General features: G+C 40.1%; 1 protein-coding gene across 8 annotated transcripts in view; it reads left to right on the top strand.

Annotated features, from left to right (window-relative positions):
• The first annotated feature begins 2,455 nt into the window (after positions 1–2,455).
• Positions 2,456–20,581, top strand: part of si:ch211-129c21.1 (semaphorin-4E) — a 29,176-nt gene continuing 11,050 nt past the window's right edge. Inside the window, exons 1-4 of one of the 8 annotated variants that reach the window (XM_020492520.2) lie at positions 2,522–2,636; positions 16,849–17,025; positions 17,980–18,112; positions 19,510–19,895. In XM_020492520.2, coding sequence (XP_020348109.1) covers positions 19,787–19,895 — 109 coding nt within the window. In that variant the 5' untranslated portion in view covers positions 2,522–2,636; positions 16,849–17,025; positions 17,980–18,112; positions 19,510–19,786. Of the gene's footprint in view, positions 2,637–16,848; positions 17,026–17,979; positions 19,896–20,581 lie in introns of those variants that run through there. The other 7 variants (XM_020492519.2, XM_031833286.1, XM_020492522.2 and 4 more) reach the window with 7 other exon arrangements.

The raw sequence follows: 20,581 nt of genomic DNA, 5'->3' as shown, positions 1-20,581 counted from the left end.
CTTTTTATGATTCATATTTCCTATCCTGAATCTTCCAACAAATCAAACTATCTCAGCAAGTAATTTAATCCTGTAAGTGTAGTGCAACTCTGTCCTATCTTACAGAGCTATCACTTCAGTATTGTTTTTGGTTGCTGTTAATTTTCCAGCAGATGGCATGCTATGGTAGCCTACTAAATTAGGATAAATTATCGTTGTCTAAATATTATTCTCAGGGTCATTTAAAAAGTTACCCCAGTTCAGTAAAGCATCATTTAGTAATAAGGAAAATAAGTGCTATTTTCTGGAAGGTAATTTGTATAGGTAGCCTTTGTAAAAGACTTTGAGCAACACATATTGGTCTTGAAACACATATCTATAGCTGTTTATAGTGCATTCATAAAATTCCATATTTCAATCTTTTCTTGTAATGGTAGCGCAAATATTGTGAACCAATAAAGTATGTGACTGGCAATTGTGCTATAAATTTACACAAAATCGGATACATACATCAAGTTCATTTTAAACAATGTCTTTAAAATGATAGTCTACCAGACAACCAGTTCAAATGTTATAATCCCAATTATAAACTGGGTGGTTCGAGCCCTGAATGCTAATTGGCTGAAAGTCGTAGTATATCAGACCGTATACCATGGGTATGACAAAAATGTATTTTTATGCTCTAATTATGTTGGTAACCAGTTTATAATAGCAATAGGCACCTCGGGGGTTTGTGTTATTGGCCAATATACCATGACTAATAGCTGTGTCCAGGCACTCCACGTTGCGTTGTGTATAAGAACAGCCCTTAGCCGTGGTATATTGGCCAAATATCACACCCACTCAGACCTTATTGCTTAAATAACAGTGCCAACATTTTCAGTCAAATGAACATTAAAGATTAGTGGAATCTGAGTGGGTAGCTGGACAGGTAGGATGACTGACAGTGAAGGTGAACAGGTGGTCACAGGTCAGGTGACAGGAAAGGATGAGACTGAGGCAGGAATTAAATTTAACCATAAAATTGTATATTTACTGGGTAGTCTGTGGTGGATTCATGGACGCAGAGACCGTCTGGATTAGACGGAGCTAAGGAAGAGAAAGCAACGAGATCGGGCGATGGCGATTTCCTCCTTTTATGAAGTTGAGATCTGTCGGCCATTTCCACCTGACCTAATTAAAGCGCCCCTGGCCCAGCTGAGCAAGTGGCCATGAATTAAAGGATTCTTCCATCAACTCCATGGGCCTTCTCTACAGAACAAATAAAATGTATCTGTCAATCAATGTTCAACATTCAAAAATAGAAAAGCACATTGAATTAGAAATTAGAATACTAGAATGTTCATGACATTTTTAATGATGGGATAAAATATTTATGATGGAATAAAGGTCAGCCATTTTGGTCAGGGAGTTGGTCAACCATGGTTTGCCAGTGCTGTGATAAGATAGTGTAAAATAATGAATTTGAAGAAAGTATCTGCAGTGTATGTTTGGTAGATAGAATAATTCCTCTGAAACTGGCTGGCTATAAATACATTTCTCTTATTAACTGCCAATATGTCAACATTCGAGTCAAACAATTCAGTCAATCCACAATTCAGTTAATCCATTCAGACTGGCTGAAATCAGTTAATGATAGGATTTAACTACACAAGTTGTAAATGCAATAGGTTCTGATATTGTATCATACAATAACACTTACAGCTTTCCAAGAAAACACAAATGTAGACATTCATTATCGGTTTACATATATATTAGAGGCTATTTATATAGAAAATAAGTATACAACCCATATGACAATATTTTAGGTTCACACTAATTCAAATTAGACTGGTTTGGTTGTCTCCCTGAACAATATAGCTGCCATTTTCACACCATTCTGGAGGCTCTGACTAGAGGGAATATAACTACAGTGACTTTTTCGTAGCAGGTTAGAATAATTAACGTGGGAGGTTACGATACTTAGGTTAAGGTCAAGAAAAGGGTTAGGGGTAGGGCAGAGAGGAAGAGTCGAAGCAAGAGGGGTAACTAGGTCCAAAATCTGTCTTCTCCAGCAGGTGGCTTTTTTTCTGCTCACCAAGCGATGAGTTTTTGCATTGAGGTCAATGAGAGAGTGTCATTGGTAAACAAACCAGATAGATACGTGTTAAGAGTGTACTGATACAAGTAGGACACTTGACATTCCGCCAACTTTGAGATAAAACACTTTATATCGGAAATGTGCCTGTTGTTCACATGCATATCTGCCCTCTCTTTGGCTAGAATGGTAACACCTGATCTTACCTCCTCCCGACTGCCTTCCATTTTTGAATACATTTATTTTCCTTGTTAAAGCGGCCACTTGCGTGGTCAATATAAAGTATAATCGCTGCGACGAAAAGTCTACCAGTCATGGCCGTATTCCCTCAAATCACAATCCATTCTGGAATTTTTGAGGGTTTAATTAACTCTAGTAATTTAATAGGATCTCTATGGTCACGTGTTACTCAACCAGTCGCAGCAGCCAGGTACTTGGTGGAGCCAGTTTGCATGGATTATCGCGCTCACTAGTCAGTACACGTAACAGGTAGAGCCGTAAAATCATATGGAATCAAATCAAATATACTTTGGATACATTTCTAACGGTGTAGACTAAAAAGAAATACCACTACAACCAGGTAAGTCGTGTATTGGTATTTCAACTTGGGCAAGGAGCATTCACTGTTGAGTTGTTCTTCATGGGTGAGGTCAGTCATAAACAAGTGAAGCCCGCTAGTAAACTAACTAGCCAGCCACCTTTAGTAGCAGGTAGGGTGGTGGGACAAGACTATATTCGGCATGCACTCTTTGATTAGTTTTAAGGTGTAGTGTTAGTCATAAATACATCCTCGATATTAGCCCTATTAAAGTAAATAGTTATAGCAAGTTATTTTTATAACTCACCTTTTGCCCAGAAATGTTCTATGTTACAGGTCTCATGACTCGTATTAACACACCCAGAGTTCCCCCAGAAAGTATTCACACCCCCTGACTTTTTACACATTTTGTTGTGTTGAGTTTAAAATTGATTAAATTGAGATTTTGTGTTACTGGCTTACAAAAAATGTCTATAATGTCAGTGAAATTATGTTTTTAAAAGTGTTAAGCTGAAACCCTTAGGTATGGCAAGCCTAAAGAATTTCAGGAGCATACATGTGCTTAACAAGTAACATAAGTTGCATGGAGTCACTCTGTGCAAAACCGTGTTTAACATGATTGTTGAATTGACTACCTCATGTCTGTATCCCACACATACAATTATCTGTATGGTCCCTCAGTCAAGCAGTGGATTTGAAACACAGATACAACCACAAAGACCAGAGATGTTTTCGAATGCCTCGAAAAGAAAGGCAGAGGAAGGAAACTGCTCAGGGATTTCACCATTAGGCCAATAGTGACTTTAAAACAGTTATACAGTTTAATGGCTGTGATAGGGGAACACTGAGGATGTATCAACAACATTGCAATTACTCCACAATACTAACATAAATTACAGAGTGAAAAAAAGGAAGCCTGTACAGAATAAAAGTATTAAAAAACATGCATCTTGTTTGCAATAAGGTACTAAAGTAAAACTGCAACGAAATTAACTTAACGTTTCAAGACGAAGTTCATGTTTGGGGCAAACATCCTTGAATACCACTTAATATTTTAACGTGTGGTGGCTGCATCATGTTATGGGTATGCTTGTCATCGGCAAGGACTAGGAAGTTTTTATTTATTCATAAAAAGAAACCGAATGGAGCTAAGCATGGGCAAAATCCTAAAGGAAAACCTGGTTGTCTGCTTTCCAACAGACACTGGGAGACAAATTCACCTTTCAGCAGGTTAGTAACCTAAACCACAAGGCCAAATATACACTGGAGTTTCATACCAAGATGACATTGAATGTCACTGAGTTGCCGAGTTACAGTTTTGACTTAAATTGGCTTGGAAATATATGGCAAGGCTTAAATGGCTGTCAAGCGATAATCAATCGCCAACTTGACAGAGCTTGAAGAAATTAAAAAGAATAATGTGCAAATATTGTACAATCCAGGTGTGCAAAGCTCTTGGAGACCCAGAAAGACTCAGCTGTAATCACTGCCAAAGGTGATTCTAACATGTATTGACTCAGGGTTATACTTACTTATGTAAATGAGATGTTTCTGTATTTCATTTTCAATAAATTAGCAAACATTTCTAAAAACAGATTTTCACTTTGTCATTATGGGGTATTTTGTGTGTGTGTGTGTGTGTGTGTGTGTGTGTGTGTGTAGATGGGTGGGGGAATATATATTTAATCCATTTTGAATTTAGGTTGTAACACAACAAAATGTGGAATAAGTCCAGGGGTATGAATACTTTCTGAAGGCACTGTACTATAGACTTAGTCCAGGTGTATGGTTGAATGAGCAGGTGAATCACAGTCAAGTCAGAAACATTGACCAGATATCCTAAAGATAATCATACAAAGGCTCTGAACTGTAAGATTAGTGCTTTCACTCAAAGATGGAACCTCTTTTTGACTATTCTCCCAAAGATGTCAACACAGACTGACTTTAAAAAGCTGAACAATAGGCTATATTTAACATTTATTCAAAGATGTTATGCTTTGTGATGGGGAATTGGGTTCCCAATGTGCATGTTGTGTATTGACACACAGCTGTTGTGGTAACATGATGTCAAAGCCCAGTGCAATTGGTACATGTCAACTCTAGGTCTAGTGCTTTTATGAGCCTTGGAATTGGATAAGGACGCTCTAAGTTGTGTCCCAGATGTCTGTCTTTACTTGCAGCCTGTGAGAAAGACCCGATCATGTGACAGAGCCATATGAGTGAGAGGTGCTTTGGCATGCAGCCGGGAGAAGGGAATTATAATTATTATATTCAGCCGAAGGGCACAACGGCCACTAGCCACAAAAGGCATGGATTTTTTTAGGGGGCATTGTGGCCGCCACACAAAGAATGCAGCCAGGAAATTTGAGTCATTATCAAGTGCTTGCCAAATTGTGAACGAGAGACTGAAGTGTGTACAGCCTGCGCAAAAAAACAAAGCAGAGTTCATGCCTTTCATGTGGTTAACTTCTGGCTGAGATCCTGCTAACGGGATCGATATGACAACAGCCAGTGAAAGTGCAGGGCGCCAAATTCAAACAGAAATCTCATAATTAAAATTCCTCAAATATACAAGAATTTTACACCATTTTAAAGATACACTTCTTGTTAATCCCACCACAGTGTCCGGCTTTACGGCGAAAGCACCACAAACGATTGTTAGGTGAGTGCCTATTCACAGAAAAACAGTCATTTTCCCAGCCAAAGAGAGGAGTCACAAAAAGCAGAAATAGAGAAATTAATCACTAACCTTTGATCTTCATCAGATGACACTCATAAGACTTTATGTTACATGTATTGTGTATGTTTTGTTCGATAAAGTTCATATTTATATTAAAAAATCACAGTATACATTGGCGCGTTATGTTCAGTAGTTCCAAAAACATGCTATACATGGAACTTTAGGTAAACTTCTCCTTAATGTAACCGCTGCGTCAGATTTCAAAAAAGCTTTACCGAAAAAGCAAACCATGCTATAATCTGAGTACTGCGCTCAGAGACAAAAACAAGCCAAACAGATATCAGCCATGTTGTGCAGTCAACAGAAGTCAGAAATAGCATTATAAATATTCACTTACCTTTGATGATCATCTAAATGCACTCCCTGGAATCCCAGTTCCGCAATAAATGTTTGATTTGTTCGATAAATTATGACACGAGTGCAAGTCCAGCGGAAAGTATGGACAAAAAGTCAAAAAAGTTATATTACAGGTCGTAGAAACATGTGAAACGAAGTATAGAATCAATCTTTAGGATGTTTTTAAGTTCTTGGTGACAGGGGGCAGTATTTTCACATCCGGATGAAATGCATGCCCAAATTCAACTGCTTGCTACTCATCCCCAGAAGATAAGAAATGCATATTATTAGTAGATTTGGATAGAAAACACTCTGAAGTGTCTAAAACTGTTCGATTCATGTCTGTGAGTATAACAGAACTTATGTAGCAGGCAAAACCCAGAGGACAAACCATTCAGATTTTTTATTTTTAAGTCACTCTCATTTCAATGGATTTTCATTGGGAATCAAGATTTCTAAGGCACCTTCTTGCAGTTCCTACCGCTTCCACTGGATGTCAACAGTCTTTAGAAATTGGTTGAGGTTATTCCTTTGTGTAATGAAGAAGTAACCCTGTTCAGAACGAGGGTCACTTGTAGTGTAATGTTAGAGGCGCGTGACCAGAAAGCTAGCTACAGTTTGTTTTCCTCCTGTATTGAACACAGATCATCCCGTCTTCAATTTTATCGATTATTTACGTAAAAAAAATACCTAAAGTTGTATTACAAAAGTAGTTTGAAATGTTTTGGCAAAGTTTACAGGTAACTTTTGAGATATTTTGCAGTCACGTTGCGCAAGTTGGAACCGGTGTTTTTCTGGATCAAACGTGCCAAATAAATGGACATTTTGGATATATATTAACGGAATTAAAAAGGACCATTTGTGATGTTTATGGAACATATTGGAGTGCCAACAAAAGAAGCTCGTCAAAGGTAAGGCATGAATTATATTTTTATTTCTGCGTTTTGTGTCGCGCCTGCAGAGTTGAAATATGCTTTTCTCTCTTTGTTTACAGAGGTGCTATCCTCAGATAATAGCATTGTTTGCTTTCGCGGAAAAGCCTTTTTGAAATCTGACATGTTGGCTGGAACCATATTTAGGTAATCCAACCAGTTGAAAATATGTGTTGGTACTTAATGAATATGATGTCAGTTCGGTTGTCATCTGAGACATTCTTATTAAAGATAGGATGACAAACTGTATCCTGGAAAGTCTACACATTATAGTTATCAGATACACATGGAATTGTTGTGCAATTTAAATGTTTAAATATGAAACTATTTGTGAAAAGATTAAATGAAATTTTAGCTTCCAAATGAGAGAATTTGGTTTTCATAAGGGTAAAGCTCTGCTCACTCAGGGGCCCGCCCATGTGAAGAGACATTGGTTGTAAAACTATGAACATGCCCTCTCTCCTACCACTATATAAAGCCCTTGACGAAAATGTAACCTCCGGTTCCGAGGACGTGAGGACAATGGTCCCACGTTAAAAGGACGAACATGTCAACTACAGAACTAAACATACCTCAGAGTGAGCTTTGGTTTGCGAATGGTATGAACTTTGAACTCTTACTCACTACAGAAGTGATACCTCCTAGCCATTGAGTTAGCAGCAGCCGCTGTAAACGTGGGCTAGGAAAGGACGGACGACGGATCCAGTCTAACACACAACGTCGATACTACAACGAGCCAGTTTACTAACAGAGACATTCTTCCGAGGACAGGAAGATCTCTGTTGGGCAACACGGCCAGCATCTAAGACCAACCTACCGAAGCGCAGCTCAGAGTAAATATTTATTGCATTTTCCTTTTCCAAATGTGCGGTAATTTAGATTGCATAAGATACTGTATTTACGATAGCATAGCTTCTCCCTTTGTTCCTCAGGCTTCCCGCTCTTTCACTCAAACCCAACCCCCTTTCCTTTTGTGTAACCAGCCGTCAATGTCGGCTCCGTCCACCAGGGACGTTTTCTGTATGACATCATTTGCATCATTTGTATATGTAATTCTGTGTGATTATTTAGTAAATAAATAATTAAACCAACGTTTGTATTGCTGATTCAACTTGTTAGCCAGGGTTCGTGAAGATTTCTGAAAGTTGTAAATTCTTGGTTGAGACTGAAATAAGGTGACGATTAATATTGACTGCTATTGATGTAAAATATTACTAGGTCTTTAAGAGTTTATTCGGAAGATAACAGCTCTATAAACATTCTAGCCCAGCTTCGTCCGGGTTAGGGGAGGGTCTGGCTCGGGAGATTTCCTTGGCTCATCGTGCTCTAGTGACACCTTGTGGCGGGCCGGGCGCCTGCAAGCTGATTTCGGTCATCAGTTGGATGGTGTTTCCTCTGACTCGTTGGTGAGGCTGGCTTCCGGAGTTAAGCAACCAGTGTGTCAAGAAGCAGTGCGGCTTAGCAGGTCATGTTTTGGAGGATGCATGGCTCTCAATCTTCGCCTCCCGATTCTGTTGGAGAGTTGCAGCGATGAGACTACCGATTTAGATATTCCAAAATTGGGTAGAAAAAGGAGGTAAAAAATAAAAAGGGGCCTTGTTAGCTGCTCTGTGGAATTCCTGATTTCTACCTGTATTATGTTGGAATGGCTACCATTTAAAGAACACACCCTCTGTGTTCTGTTAGACCGGTAACTCTTTATCCACAATATAGCAGGGGGTGTAAAGCCAAAACACCATTTTTTTCCCATCAGCAGACTATGATCGATAATATCAAAAGCCGCACTGAAGTCTAACAAAACATATCCCACAATCTTTTTATCATAAATTTCTATCAGCCAAGTGCTGTGCTTGTTGAATGTCCTTCCCTAGAAGCGTGCTGAAAGTCTGTTTTTATCAATTTGTTTTCAGTAAAATGCTATCTGGTCAACAACAACAAAAACTTTTCTAAGGGTTGGTAACAGGCTGATTTTGGTTGACTATTTGAGCCAGTAAAGGGGGATTTACTATTCTTGGGGAGCGGAATGACTTTTGATCCCTCCAGGCCTGAGGGAACACACTTTCTAGTAAGCTTTGATTGAAGATATGGCAAATGGGAGTGGCAATATCATCTGCTGTTATCCTCAGTAATTTTCCATCCAGGTTATCAGACCCTGGTCGTTTGTCATTATTGATAGACAACCATTTTTTTCACCTCTTCCACACTCCCTTTATGGTACAGTTGCTCTAAATGAGAATGTGTTCTCAGTCAACTTACTTGGTAAAATAAATAACATTTCAGAATTGCAATGTTTGTCTTTCATAATTTGATCAGTTATACTTGGATGTATAGTGTCAGCGTTTGCTAATATTGCCAAAGAAAAAAATCATTAAAGTAATTGGCAATGTCAGTGGGTTTTGTGATGAATGAGCCATCTGATTCAATGAGTGATGGAGCTGAGTTTATCTATTTGCCCAGAAATCTATTTAAGGTGTTCCAAAGGTTTTTACTATAATTCTTTTGTCTTTTATCTTTGTTTGAGAGTGTACTTTCTTAATCTTTATATTCAGTTTAGTCACATGACTTCTCAATTTTACAATACATTTGCCAATCGGTTCTGCAGCAAGACATATTTGCCATTTCTTTTTGCCTCATCCCTCTTAACCATAACGTTTTTCAAGTCCCCATCAGTCCATTGGGATTTACGTTTTTTGTTGTAATTTCCTTAATGGATGCATGCTTATTAGTAACTGGACACACTTATGAAATGGCTTATTCAAGTGAAGCGTTTGATTGCTCCTCATTACACACCACAGACCTTTTTTTTTTTTTTACATCAACAACATAAGAATCACTACAAAACTTATTGTATGACCTCTTATACACTATATTAGACTAAGTCTTTGGAACTTTGGTTTTCCTATGTATGGCTACTATATTGTGATCACTACATCCAATGGATTTGGATACTGCATTAAAGTTCATTTCTGCAGCATTAGTAAAGATGTGATCAATACATGTTGATGATTTCATTCCTGTGCTGTTTGTAACTACCCTGGTAGGTTGATTGATAACCTAAACCAGATTTCGGGCACTAGTTACAGTTTGAAGCTTTTTCTTGAGTGGGCAGCTTGATGAAATCCAGAAAATATTGAAATCACCCAGAAAATATATCTCTCTGTTGATGGCACATACATTATCAATAATTTCACACACATTATCCAGATACTGACTGTTAGCACTTGGTAGTCAATAGCAGCTTCTCACAAGAATGGGCTTTAGGTGAGGCAGGTGAAGCTGTAGCCACATTACTTCAACTGTAGTTAACATGAGATCCTCTCTAAGCTTCACAGGAATATGGTTCTGAATATAAATGGCATCACCTCCACCATTGGCATTTGTCTTTTCTGTAGATGTTATAGCCATGCATTGCTACCACTGTATCATCAAAGGTATTATCTAAATTTGTTTCAGAGATGACAATATGAATGTAATCTGTTACTAGCAAATGAGTGATTTCATTAACCTTGTTTTTTAAGCTACATATGTTAACTTAGCACTTTTCTGGGATGCTTGATAGTTTTCATTGGTTTACTGGGAAGCTTAGCAGAGGTAGACATGCTCATGTTATTTATGTTAGTGCAGGGTGAGCTGCACACAGTGGACTTCCTACTAGGGCACACCGCCTCAGTGATAACAGTATAACTCTGCTTCATAGGGACATGATTACTGCATAAAATAGCTGTAGGATCAGCAGAGGCATTTGGGGGAGTTGGAGGGACATATGAGGTTACTTACATTGTCTTCCAAAGCCCCTGGGATAATGTACATTTGTTCAAGCATTATGACAACTCAGTGACACAATGGTATGAATTAATGGATCTGGGCTTGGGTCATTGATAAGTCATTGTCTCAATGCTGTGAAATGCTTATGATGCTGTGAAAGGATCCAGGAACCCAAATGATTTGGGTGGATCCCATCCTCCTTATAAAACACTCTTTGTTTCCAGAAGGTATCAAAATTGTAAAACGTTATACCCGCAGAGCTGCAATAGTCACGTAGCCAGTTATGGAGGGCTAAGAGTCTGCTGAAATGTTCAATGCCACGATTAAGGGAGGGCCCAGTGCCAGATATTGTGGAGCGTTTTGTTAGTGTAAAGCAGAGACCCAATAAGTTCTTTAAAATTGATCGTCAGCTGTTCTGAGCTGCCTTTTGATAATGTCATTCAATCCCACATTAACTATGATAGACTCAATTTCCTGATGCCGTTTTAAAATGTTTGGGAGCAGTTTATTAAGGTCCTCTGCTCCTGGATAGCACAACATTTTTGCTCCAGGGACTGAGACATTTCTCACCATTGAACTGCCCAGTACAACGGCGTGCGACGGGGATGGAGAAATCTGCCCATTCCTACCCCTCACACAATTTGTGGAACCTTTCACAGGCCCAAGAGAAGCAGGATACCATACGCCCGCAGCTCCTGGCAATGGGTCCAGACCTCTCACAGCAGGCAGTGCCCCATCAGGTCCAGAGAGCGGGAAAGGAGCCGAACTCTACGACAAAGCCATTGCTAGAGTCAGTGTAGCTGGAGTCAGCACAGCCATCGCAGTCCCAGCGACGAAGGTGCAGGTAGATCAGACACCAGGGTGGCGACGCTATTCCTCATGTCAATCTGCTCTGGACCTGTCGCAGACACTCCAGTCTGCTTAGCAGCATGATGCTGCCTTTGGTTTCAAATCAAGCGCTGATTTGAAACAATCCTCTTGCTGTTCTCAGTCTACTCCAATTACAAGATGGAGGAGAAGCCGATGGAGATGACTTCCTTGGCTGGTAAGTTCCAGGTAGCACAGGCCGTTCGGATAGGGATAGATGACAAGGAGGGGATACATCCATCAAGCCCGAGCGGCATCCAGCCACAGGAGTTGAGAACGAGGACCTTCCAATTAGCTTTTTCCCCATAATTTTGTGCAGAATTGAAATTTACTTGCTAAGGATGGCCAACTCATTCCTGTAATCCTCCGCAAACAATTGCCGCATTGATACTCTGGATTGTCAATATTGTCCCGGACAAGAGCGTAATAAACACAGCTAGCTTCTACGCGCTGGAAATGTTCATTAGCTATTCCAGGCAAAGCGGGCTCCATTGCAACCTAGCTAGCTAGTCGGTAGCAGGTGTTGACACAAACACTTATGAACAAAATAAAACGTCATAAACAACCGGTCGAGGCGCAGGAGTTTGACAGGTTGCCTGTTTATACTGAAGTCATTGTATATAAAATATGTTTCACACAAATGTTTTTTTGTTCTAGCCTAATATGAAGTCCCCAGTGGCTGTTCTCCACAAACAACCCTGGTCCTTGACAAGGAAGCCATTCACAGAAAAAAGTTTTGCAATGAATTGTATTATTCCAGCTAATTAACTTTCTCACCCTAAAAACTAATCTGGTGGCCTATTGTCATTTTGATACAATTTATTCATCTGAGCTAGTGAAAACAACCTAGTCCTGAACTGTGTGTGTGTGTGTTCCACGGAATGGGGTTTTACAACAGTGGCTATGACACAAGGAGTGTCGGATGTGACCTCCCTCCCATAGACAGTTTCCTGTTCATACCCAGCCCCATGGAACACACGGTCTCTGCCATTTACTGTGCTGGTTAATCAGTTATAGTACAACAACTTCTTTATGCACAGCAGTAGCCTACAGATTAGGAGAGTGCATTTTAGCTCAAGTCAAATGTAGAGGCACTACTAAGTCTCAGGCCTGTAGGCCTATTCTCAGACCATCTGCACCAAATCCAGATGATAATATTGGAGTGGATGGTCAGTGCAAGTTTGTTTTGGGGGCTGCCATATCAGGTATTCTGCAAAGTACACATTGCCTTCTGACATTACACACTGCCCTTTGCCTGCTGTAGTGGAGCTCTACACATTGAACTATGCCAGTGGTTGAACCTAATATCTGCGTTAAACATATCTTCATAACATAAGAGTCCTGAACTGTTTAGAGAGCATGGCGCTCTGTATGATCACCTCTCTTCTCACTCAGACTTTCCTGGTATTTACAGGTAGCCTTTGAACCCTTTCCCACTTTTCTCCCTCTAGGCCGATAGATAATGACATTTGTTAAGTGTCAACACGATCTATCGATCTATCAAAGTTTTGGGATTACTAAAATGTGTAACATACCTGTGGTCGATCGATCGCAGGTATGTTACACATTTTAGTCTATTAGGGCATGCTAGCAGATAGCTTCTGGGGATGTAGATAAAGGGCATCCTTGCCAAAATCCCATAATATGCCTTTAACACCTGCCAAATGCGGGTAGAATGTTTATGGTGTCAAATCTGAAAAAGTTGAACGAGCACGAGATGAAACATCATTGCGCGAGCAAACACTGAGTCGAGAGAGAAGAAAATGGTTGAGCGAGAGGACCGGTCCCGCGAGTGCACAGGCCAGTCGTGCGCAAATTTAAATTTAATAGCTTGCAAGTGTGACTTTGAGCGAGTAGAACATCATTTTCACAGATTAAAAATGTCTTAAACAGTACATGTAGAACATTAAGCAAAGAAACGTGATTAATTTATTTGAACACATTAAATTGTCCACCAGCCATAGTCACTTGTCATTGTCAAGTTCTCAATCTCTCAAATTGCTCTCTCCCAAGTCTAGGCACCTTTTGGGTTTGGATATCCGGCTGATGTGGGAGTGATGGACAAATTCCTGCCATTGGCCAGTCCAGTGTTGTGATTACTATTATGAACCTTTTATTTGCGATGCACTGCACAAAATGAAAAGCAGACAGTCAGCTCTAGAAAACACCATAAAACAAGTCCACTAATTGCAGGCAGGATCCAATATGTGTCTCGTTTCAGGAAACTAGGCGTATGTTGCGCATCACTAATTCACATGAGCGCCATTTGAACGTAACCTTTATTTTGATCAAAATGCGTTTTTTGGCAGAAATGCCTTCTGGAACATGTGAACTTTCATGTGCCTTAATAACAAATGTGTATGCCATTTAGTAAATGCAATTACGAGCCTAGTTGGTTTAGCCATGGAAAAAGACAGCAACCTCCAGTAGGCTGGACATCCCGAGCGACGAGTTCGGATTGGTGTGTCATGTAGCACACTTCTGTCTATAATATGAGCTAGTCAGTATGTGTAGGTAATCCTTTCTAACGCGACTTAAAAAAAAAAGATATCACGTAGTAGAGCTGCATAAGGGTTGCTCTTCACTTTCTGGAGAGCCGAGATTTGAAATCAGTGGATTTAGAGTATGATAGCTGAGGAGATGGAGAAAATTCTGGCGTTTGTCTGCATATTTGCAATCGAGAGCCGAAAAGGGAACACAGAAGGCCGTTTGTATAAAACACCTGTCCAGATTGCATCTTCAAACGAAGGGCAACCATGGCATCCGTGACAGAGGGAGAGTCTAGCTAGCTCCATTTTCTGATATTACAGGTTACAAATTTTGTACATTTTCATTTCAAGTTAAAGTGTACTGTTAGTAGGATGGACAATAGAACGAGTCAAAATTCACCCGAGTGAGCCCATAGCAAATTAATGGAATCTAATGTTCGCAGAGCCTGTTTTGAGTGATGCTTAGAATTCCATTTAGCCTAAATGGCACAAAATAATGTATCCCTTTTTATTTTACCACTACAATCTGTTCGTCGGATGAAACTGGAAAAAAACAACTTGTGTAGAAAGTAACATCCGCACCTCGATGGTGTCAACTGTGCTTATGTCTGTGTAATGAGAAGGTAGGGAAAAATGAGAACTTTTGACTTTTTATGGCCTTGTGATCGGTGACAACTGAGCTCGCTGCCCAGACTTACATAATTACAAAGATGAGATTCTCCTGATTTGAAAATGGTGCCCGACTTAAAAAAATATACACATTGCGAGATATTTGGCAAAATAGACGACATACCTGTATTTCGCCTATATAAACAGGACAACCTCGAGTTCCATGAGTAATATTTTGTTGTTTACATTTTAACTACCAGCAACGTGGGCAGGTCTCATTGCCAACAATAGCGAAGCAGACATTGTGACGTAGAACAATGGGCTGGGAATAGAATGTTCGGAAGGCGAGTTGGTGCTCAATAGGTGCTGGCAGGGTAAAAAATGCCCTAAAATAAGGCCTGTTTTTTCATGATTACTTCAAAACTACAGCAAGCAGCTGGGAAATATAGTCATATTATGCAACCGGGCTCCACGGTGGATGCAATGAACTAGTTTCTACGTTAGATAACTAACATTGAACCTGGTTGGTTAGCTACCTGCAGATTCATGCTGGGTAGTAATGTTATGAGTTGGGATTATGGTTTATTGTTTAGCTAGTTAGCTACATATCTAAACAAAAGACTCCACAATGCAAGTCACTATTTTAATAGAATGTTTGTCAATGCGACAACTGTCGAGAGCCAGGGCGAATTTACCAGCTACGTCTATCTACTCCAATTTCAGAGCACTCTCGTCTGAGTGTGCCAGAGCGCAGAATAACTGACTGATTTATGAACGTTCATCACCCGTTGAGTATGAGCGGTGTCAGTAAATGTTGGCAAAAAAGCGTAATTACATTTTTACCAGCAGTACAGTTACAATCACCAATGCACTGGATAACATAACAGCCTAACCAGCTCTGCTAGGGTGACTAAAATGGTCAGAGTGAGCTGTTCCCTCATTTGTGTCTGGAAGTAGTAGCTAGCAAGCTAGCCAACGTTAGCTCGGGTGCTTGACTGCTGCTGTTAGGGCAGAACACTCAGATTAACTCTACACCCAGAGCACACTCTGGCACTCCAGATTAAATTTACAACCACACCTGTATTATAAGCCAGCCTTTAGTCTTGAAGTCTTTGGTTGTTTAGTACATAGCACATATGAATCACATATGAATCTGTAAAGAGATGGGTGGGGCTAAAGTTTAAGAGGGTGTGAAAGATGCTGAATGGGTGTAGACAAAGAAGAGCTCTCCAGTAGGTACCAGAACATTCAAGGGCCATTTTCTCAAAATCAAGGTTTATCAACTTTCAAAGCAGAATTACTTTCCCATTGTTCCTCAACTGTAGTGTATGATATACAAGTTTCTAGCTCTGAGTCTCTACTGTTTATCCAAGGTCAAAAATATATATATTCCAATTTTGCTACATAAGGTCGAGACGGTCGGTTATGTATTTGGAGGGTTGAGCCCAGGGAAGGACACACACACACAGCACATTGGGGATTTTGAATTATATGAAGACACAAAGGAGAGAACCTACTACCATTCATCCAGTACATAACTAGTCCCAAATAATAAAATGTAAACTCAACAGCTAAACTCAGATTAACATGTCTGAATCATCTTTATTGACCAAAATACATTTGCATGTATAGGAATGACTGAAATGGTGCTGCCACAAACAGAATATACAGACAAAAAAATACAACGCAGAATTTCCACAGATCCATCCACATATAGTATGAACACTATAAGTAGCAGGTAGCCTAGTGGTTAAGAGCATTGGGCCAGTAACTGAAAGGTCGCTGGTTCGAATCCAGAGCTGACAATGTGAAAAATCTGAGCGAGGTACTAATTTCTCCTGTAAATCGCACTGGATAAGGTCCTTGCCGCCATAGGCGAAACCAAAAAATGTCGCCTCCCCACCCACAAAACTAGAATTGTCCCAGTATCAAAATGATGTTGAAAAGACATTGAAGTTAGGTTAAATTTAGTTTCTGAATTAAAGGTGAAAAGGTATTTTCCGTATGTTTCAAAAGGCGTTGGAGTCTGTCCGCGCTTACTGAGGTGTAACCTACAGTGTTGTCCAAAATGGAACTTTTTAAGCTCTGAATATCAGCTACCCAACTTTATCAGGAGTTGTCATGAGCCTATTTGCAATGTGTTTGCACAGCGGGAAATGCAAAAGTATTTTATTTTTCACTATAATCAGCTTGCCAAAAATTGATGGATACAAACTTGAAACCACTGATCATGACAATGGGGTGAAACTCCTGGACAACAGTTATTCTCCATTTTGCTTTGACCTGACCTGTTTTTAGGATATGTTTGTTAACATGAGAGCAATTTTTTGGGGGGGATTGAGCTCCATTTAAGTTAGGCTATTTGATCGGAGAAACCTGCATGATGTAAACAGTGTCCGTCTCATTACATTGTCATACATTTAATCATTTAATCTCCAGCCTGTAGTAGGTTTAAGAAAAGGCCACATGCTCTTTCTACCATATCCTATATCTGCTTCATGATTTATGTTACTTAGATTTTTTTTACAGAACGTTGGTGGAGCGCTGCAGAGATGTCTCTCTCCAACAGCACTCTGGAGAAGCGCACTGGGAATGGACAAGCAAAATATTTTGTGCCCCTGCCTTAGACAAAGTGGACACTACTTATCAAAGTGCGGCATCAGCGCTCACCGAAAAAGCCCATATGCAACTGGGTGAGAGATTTTCATTGTTTTTTAGCAGAATTATGTGAGGTTTTGTGTGTTGTTTGAGGTGCTTCTTGGTCAGTTTAGCTCAGAAAATGCCCCCTCTCAATCTTTTGCCAAAGGCGGCCGCTTAATCCGGCCTAATGAGCGGGCCGGCCGTGCACACACGTCTCTGGCCCTCCCCACCACTCACGCAGTCCGCAACAGCCAGCCTCAGTTAGCAGCATGTCACAGTGAAATATATTTGTTTTAAGAGAAATGCCATGGCGACCGCGGGGGAATTTAGAAGTAGCCCAAAAACCTGCAACCCGCGACCAATACATTTTCACCCGCGACCAATACATTTTCACCCGCAACATCGTTATCAAAATTGCCCAATTTGCGAGAAATGCTCGGACATGGCAACCCTGGTGGTCAGCCTCTGTTACTCTAGTCAGATTCTAACAGGCACAAGTGATTACTTGAGTGGCCCTGTTACGGCGATAACCTGAAAGGGGCAGCAGTGAGTTTGATAAAATCAAATGTGATATTTGAGAAAAAAGACTTATCACAAAGTATTTAATTTAATTGAGCAATATACCATATTACTTCTTGCCAGTAATACAGTCATTGTTTCATTGTTTTAAAAACATTACTAAGCATGTTCATCTTTTAAAAAATATTTTTTTGTGTGTAATTTAAAAAAAAATATTTTAGCTGGTTAAAAATCTGAGTGGCTGGTAGATAAATAAAATAAAAATCTACCTACCACAGTGGCTGGTAGACAAAGTTGATGTTAGGTCCTGTAGCCTACTCTCAACACATGCTATTTATGTAGGTGGATTGCATCAATTATGGAGCTCTAGATTGCTTTTGACTCTTTCATGCATGATGATATCAGTGAATGTATTGAATTAGGTTTGTTCAATTGTACAGATTTATATAACTTGGCCTTTGCGTTGTTCTCATTTGTTTGTTGTATAGATTTTCAAGATAGTTTTGCTGGCTGTACTGGAAAAAATTGCATTGCTTCATCACTTTATAAAATAACACCATTGGATTTCACACCATTGTGTTTCTCACATACTTCATGCTCCATTTGAAAACGCACCTAAAGGTGAGGATGATTATGTGAATGGGTGTGGCTTAGGTGTCATAAAAAGCTTTATGAATCTAAAGACTGAATAGTGAAACTTCACTCAAGGGCCAGTGACATCATTTGACGACATGTGTTTTGTATTGACACTCAATGTGTGGTGGGGGTGGCTGGTGTGTTGTGTTCCTTTTCTGTTCTGGAGGGGGGATTTTAAATCATTGCAAACATCTTGGGGCATTGCAGTGATTCCAGGACGTTTATTTCAGGTGTTCGTTCTTTGGACCTATGTGTAAGTAAATATTTTCCACCCTGAAATTACAAACAAAGTATCTATTATTATAGAATAGATAGGAGTGTGCCTTAATTAAGAAATAGGCTACATTGTTGTGCTTGGTAGATTGTAGTTATAGACTATGTCTTTGTTTCACCCTCCCACCATCACATGAAAACATGGTAAAACGGGCAACTACAGTGTTCTGTACTATTAATCTTGGCATACCTGCTTGTCTTCACTGCTTGGAAATATCTGTCAAACACAGAAATATCCCCCCCCCCCCCCAGTCATTCTAACCCAACTGTATTGCAGCCCTCCCGGGCTTGAGGCGTAAACTGTGTGACATACCTGCTCTGCCAACAGTTGAGCACTCCCTTGCATGCACCAGCTCGTTTCTGCGTTTTTAAGTAACAACAAGGAACCAGTATGTCAGTTTCAAGGGGTGCTTTCACAAAAGGTGTGGAGTAGTACTCACCTAGTCTGCCCAACTTTTTGAGTTTCCCTGGATATTATCAGACTCTTTCAGCAGGTAAGGAGCTGAGGGAAAGCTCACTTTTTAAACAATCTAATGGACTTTTCTTTTGAGTCCTTTCAACAGTATTTCTGTGTTTTTTGAACTTTGAAAGAAAGAAACCCTCAGTGTTTTGCGTTGCATATCAGATGTGGTCCTTGGTTTTTCTTGTGAGTGTGACCTTTCTGGGTTAAACTGTACAGGCCCTATTTTAGTCTAATGGGGCCCTGTGTTTGTCCTAGTCAGATCTTATGGTTTGGAAAAACTCAGTGCTCTTGTCATAGCAGCAGAAGGAGCTAGATAATTAAAACTAGTGAATTACAGGGAACTCAGTGTTCTATTAGATTATCATTGTGATCTGCATGCATGCCCCAACCTGAGCATATTCCCAGCTGCTTGTATCCTGTTAATCAAAATGGAGCAGCACACACCCAGGTCCTTATCAGTGGGGATGGACAGACAGGAAGGGAGAGTAAGGGAGGTTGGGATTTCTTCATATGAATTTCATACAGGCAGTTGTTTCTCCCTTTCAGTTAGTTTGATCATAAAATCAGCATTATCTATTTTATTTTCTTCAGAGGGCATGAAGTATTCTATGTTGTCTCACTCACTCATGTATTATGTTCTCCCTAGATGAGAGCTTCTGGACCAACATAAAGATCCCCTGCATCGGGAAGGCTGAGCTGGCAGTACCTTACTGGGACAGCATGGAAGCTATACTGAGCTACAGAAGAGATAGCAGCAGCGACAAACATTTATGTTGGAGGCTGACACCAACATAGCCATTGAACATCGGAATACTAAGACTGGAGTCTCTCTAGAGACTGCTGTCCTTGATTGACAGTGTGTTATGGTGTGAGCAGGACTAAGCAGCGCTCCCACACATCCCCTCCCACCTGGGCACCAAGCCATGTCTCCTCTCTCTGCCCTGGGTGTTTTCAGTGGATTGTTCCTTCCTATGTGTCTCGGTGAATACAACACTCACAGTTGTATCCCACGGAAGAGTGTCCTCTACCAGGGTAAGCCCTTCTGTCTCCTCTCCTGCTTTCACATAACAGTGCAGTAAACTGCATCTGTTTCCTCAAATACTAAAACGTTAGCTAATTGACATGTTTGTTTTGCTTCATTTATAACTTGTGTGTGTAATATATATATATATATATATATGTGTCTTGCGAAAGTATTCGGCCCCCTTGAACTTTGCGACCTTTTGCCACATTTCAGGCTTCAAACATAAAGATATAAAACTGTATTTTTTTGTGAAGAATCAACAACAAATGGGACACAATCATGAAGTGGAACGACATTTATTGGATATTTCAAACTTTTTTAACAAATCAAAAACTGAAAAATTGGGCGTGCAAAATTATTCTGCCCCTTTACTTTCAGTGCAGCAAACTCTCTCCAGAAGTTCAGTGAGGATCTCTGAATGATCCAATGTTGACCTAAATGACTAATGATGATAAATACAATCCACCTATGTGTAATCAAGTCTCCGTATAAATGCACCTGCACTGTGATAGTCTCAGAGGTCCGTTAAAAGCGCAGAGAGCATCATGAAGAACAAGGAACACACCAGGCAGGTCCGAGATACTGTTGTGAAGAAGTTTAAAGCCGGATTTGGATACAAAAAGATTTACCAAGCTTTAAACATCCCAAGGAGCACTGTGCAAGCGATAATATTGAAATGGAAGGAGTATCAGAC

The sequence above is a fragment of the Oncorhynchus kisutch genome, linkage group LG10 (genome assembly GCF_002021735.2).
Source record: "Oncorhynchus kisutch isolate 150728-3 linkage group LG10, Okis_V2, whole genome shotgun sequence".
Taxonomy (NCBI): domain Eukaryota; kingdom Metazoa; phylum Chordata; class Actinopteri; order Salmoniformes; family Salmonidae; genus Oncorhynchus; species Oncorhynchus kisutch.
The sequence above is the reverse complement of the archived record's forward strand: the minus strand, read 5'-3'. Positions and strand labels throughout refer to the sequence as shown.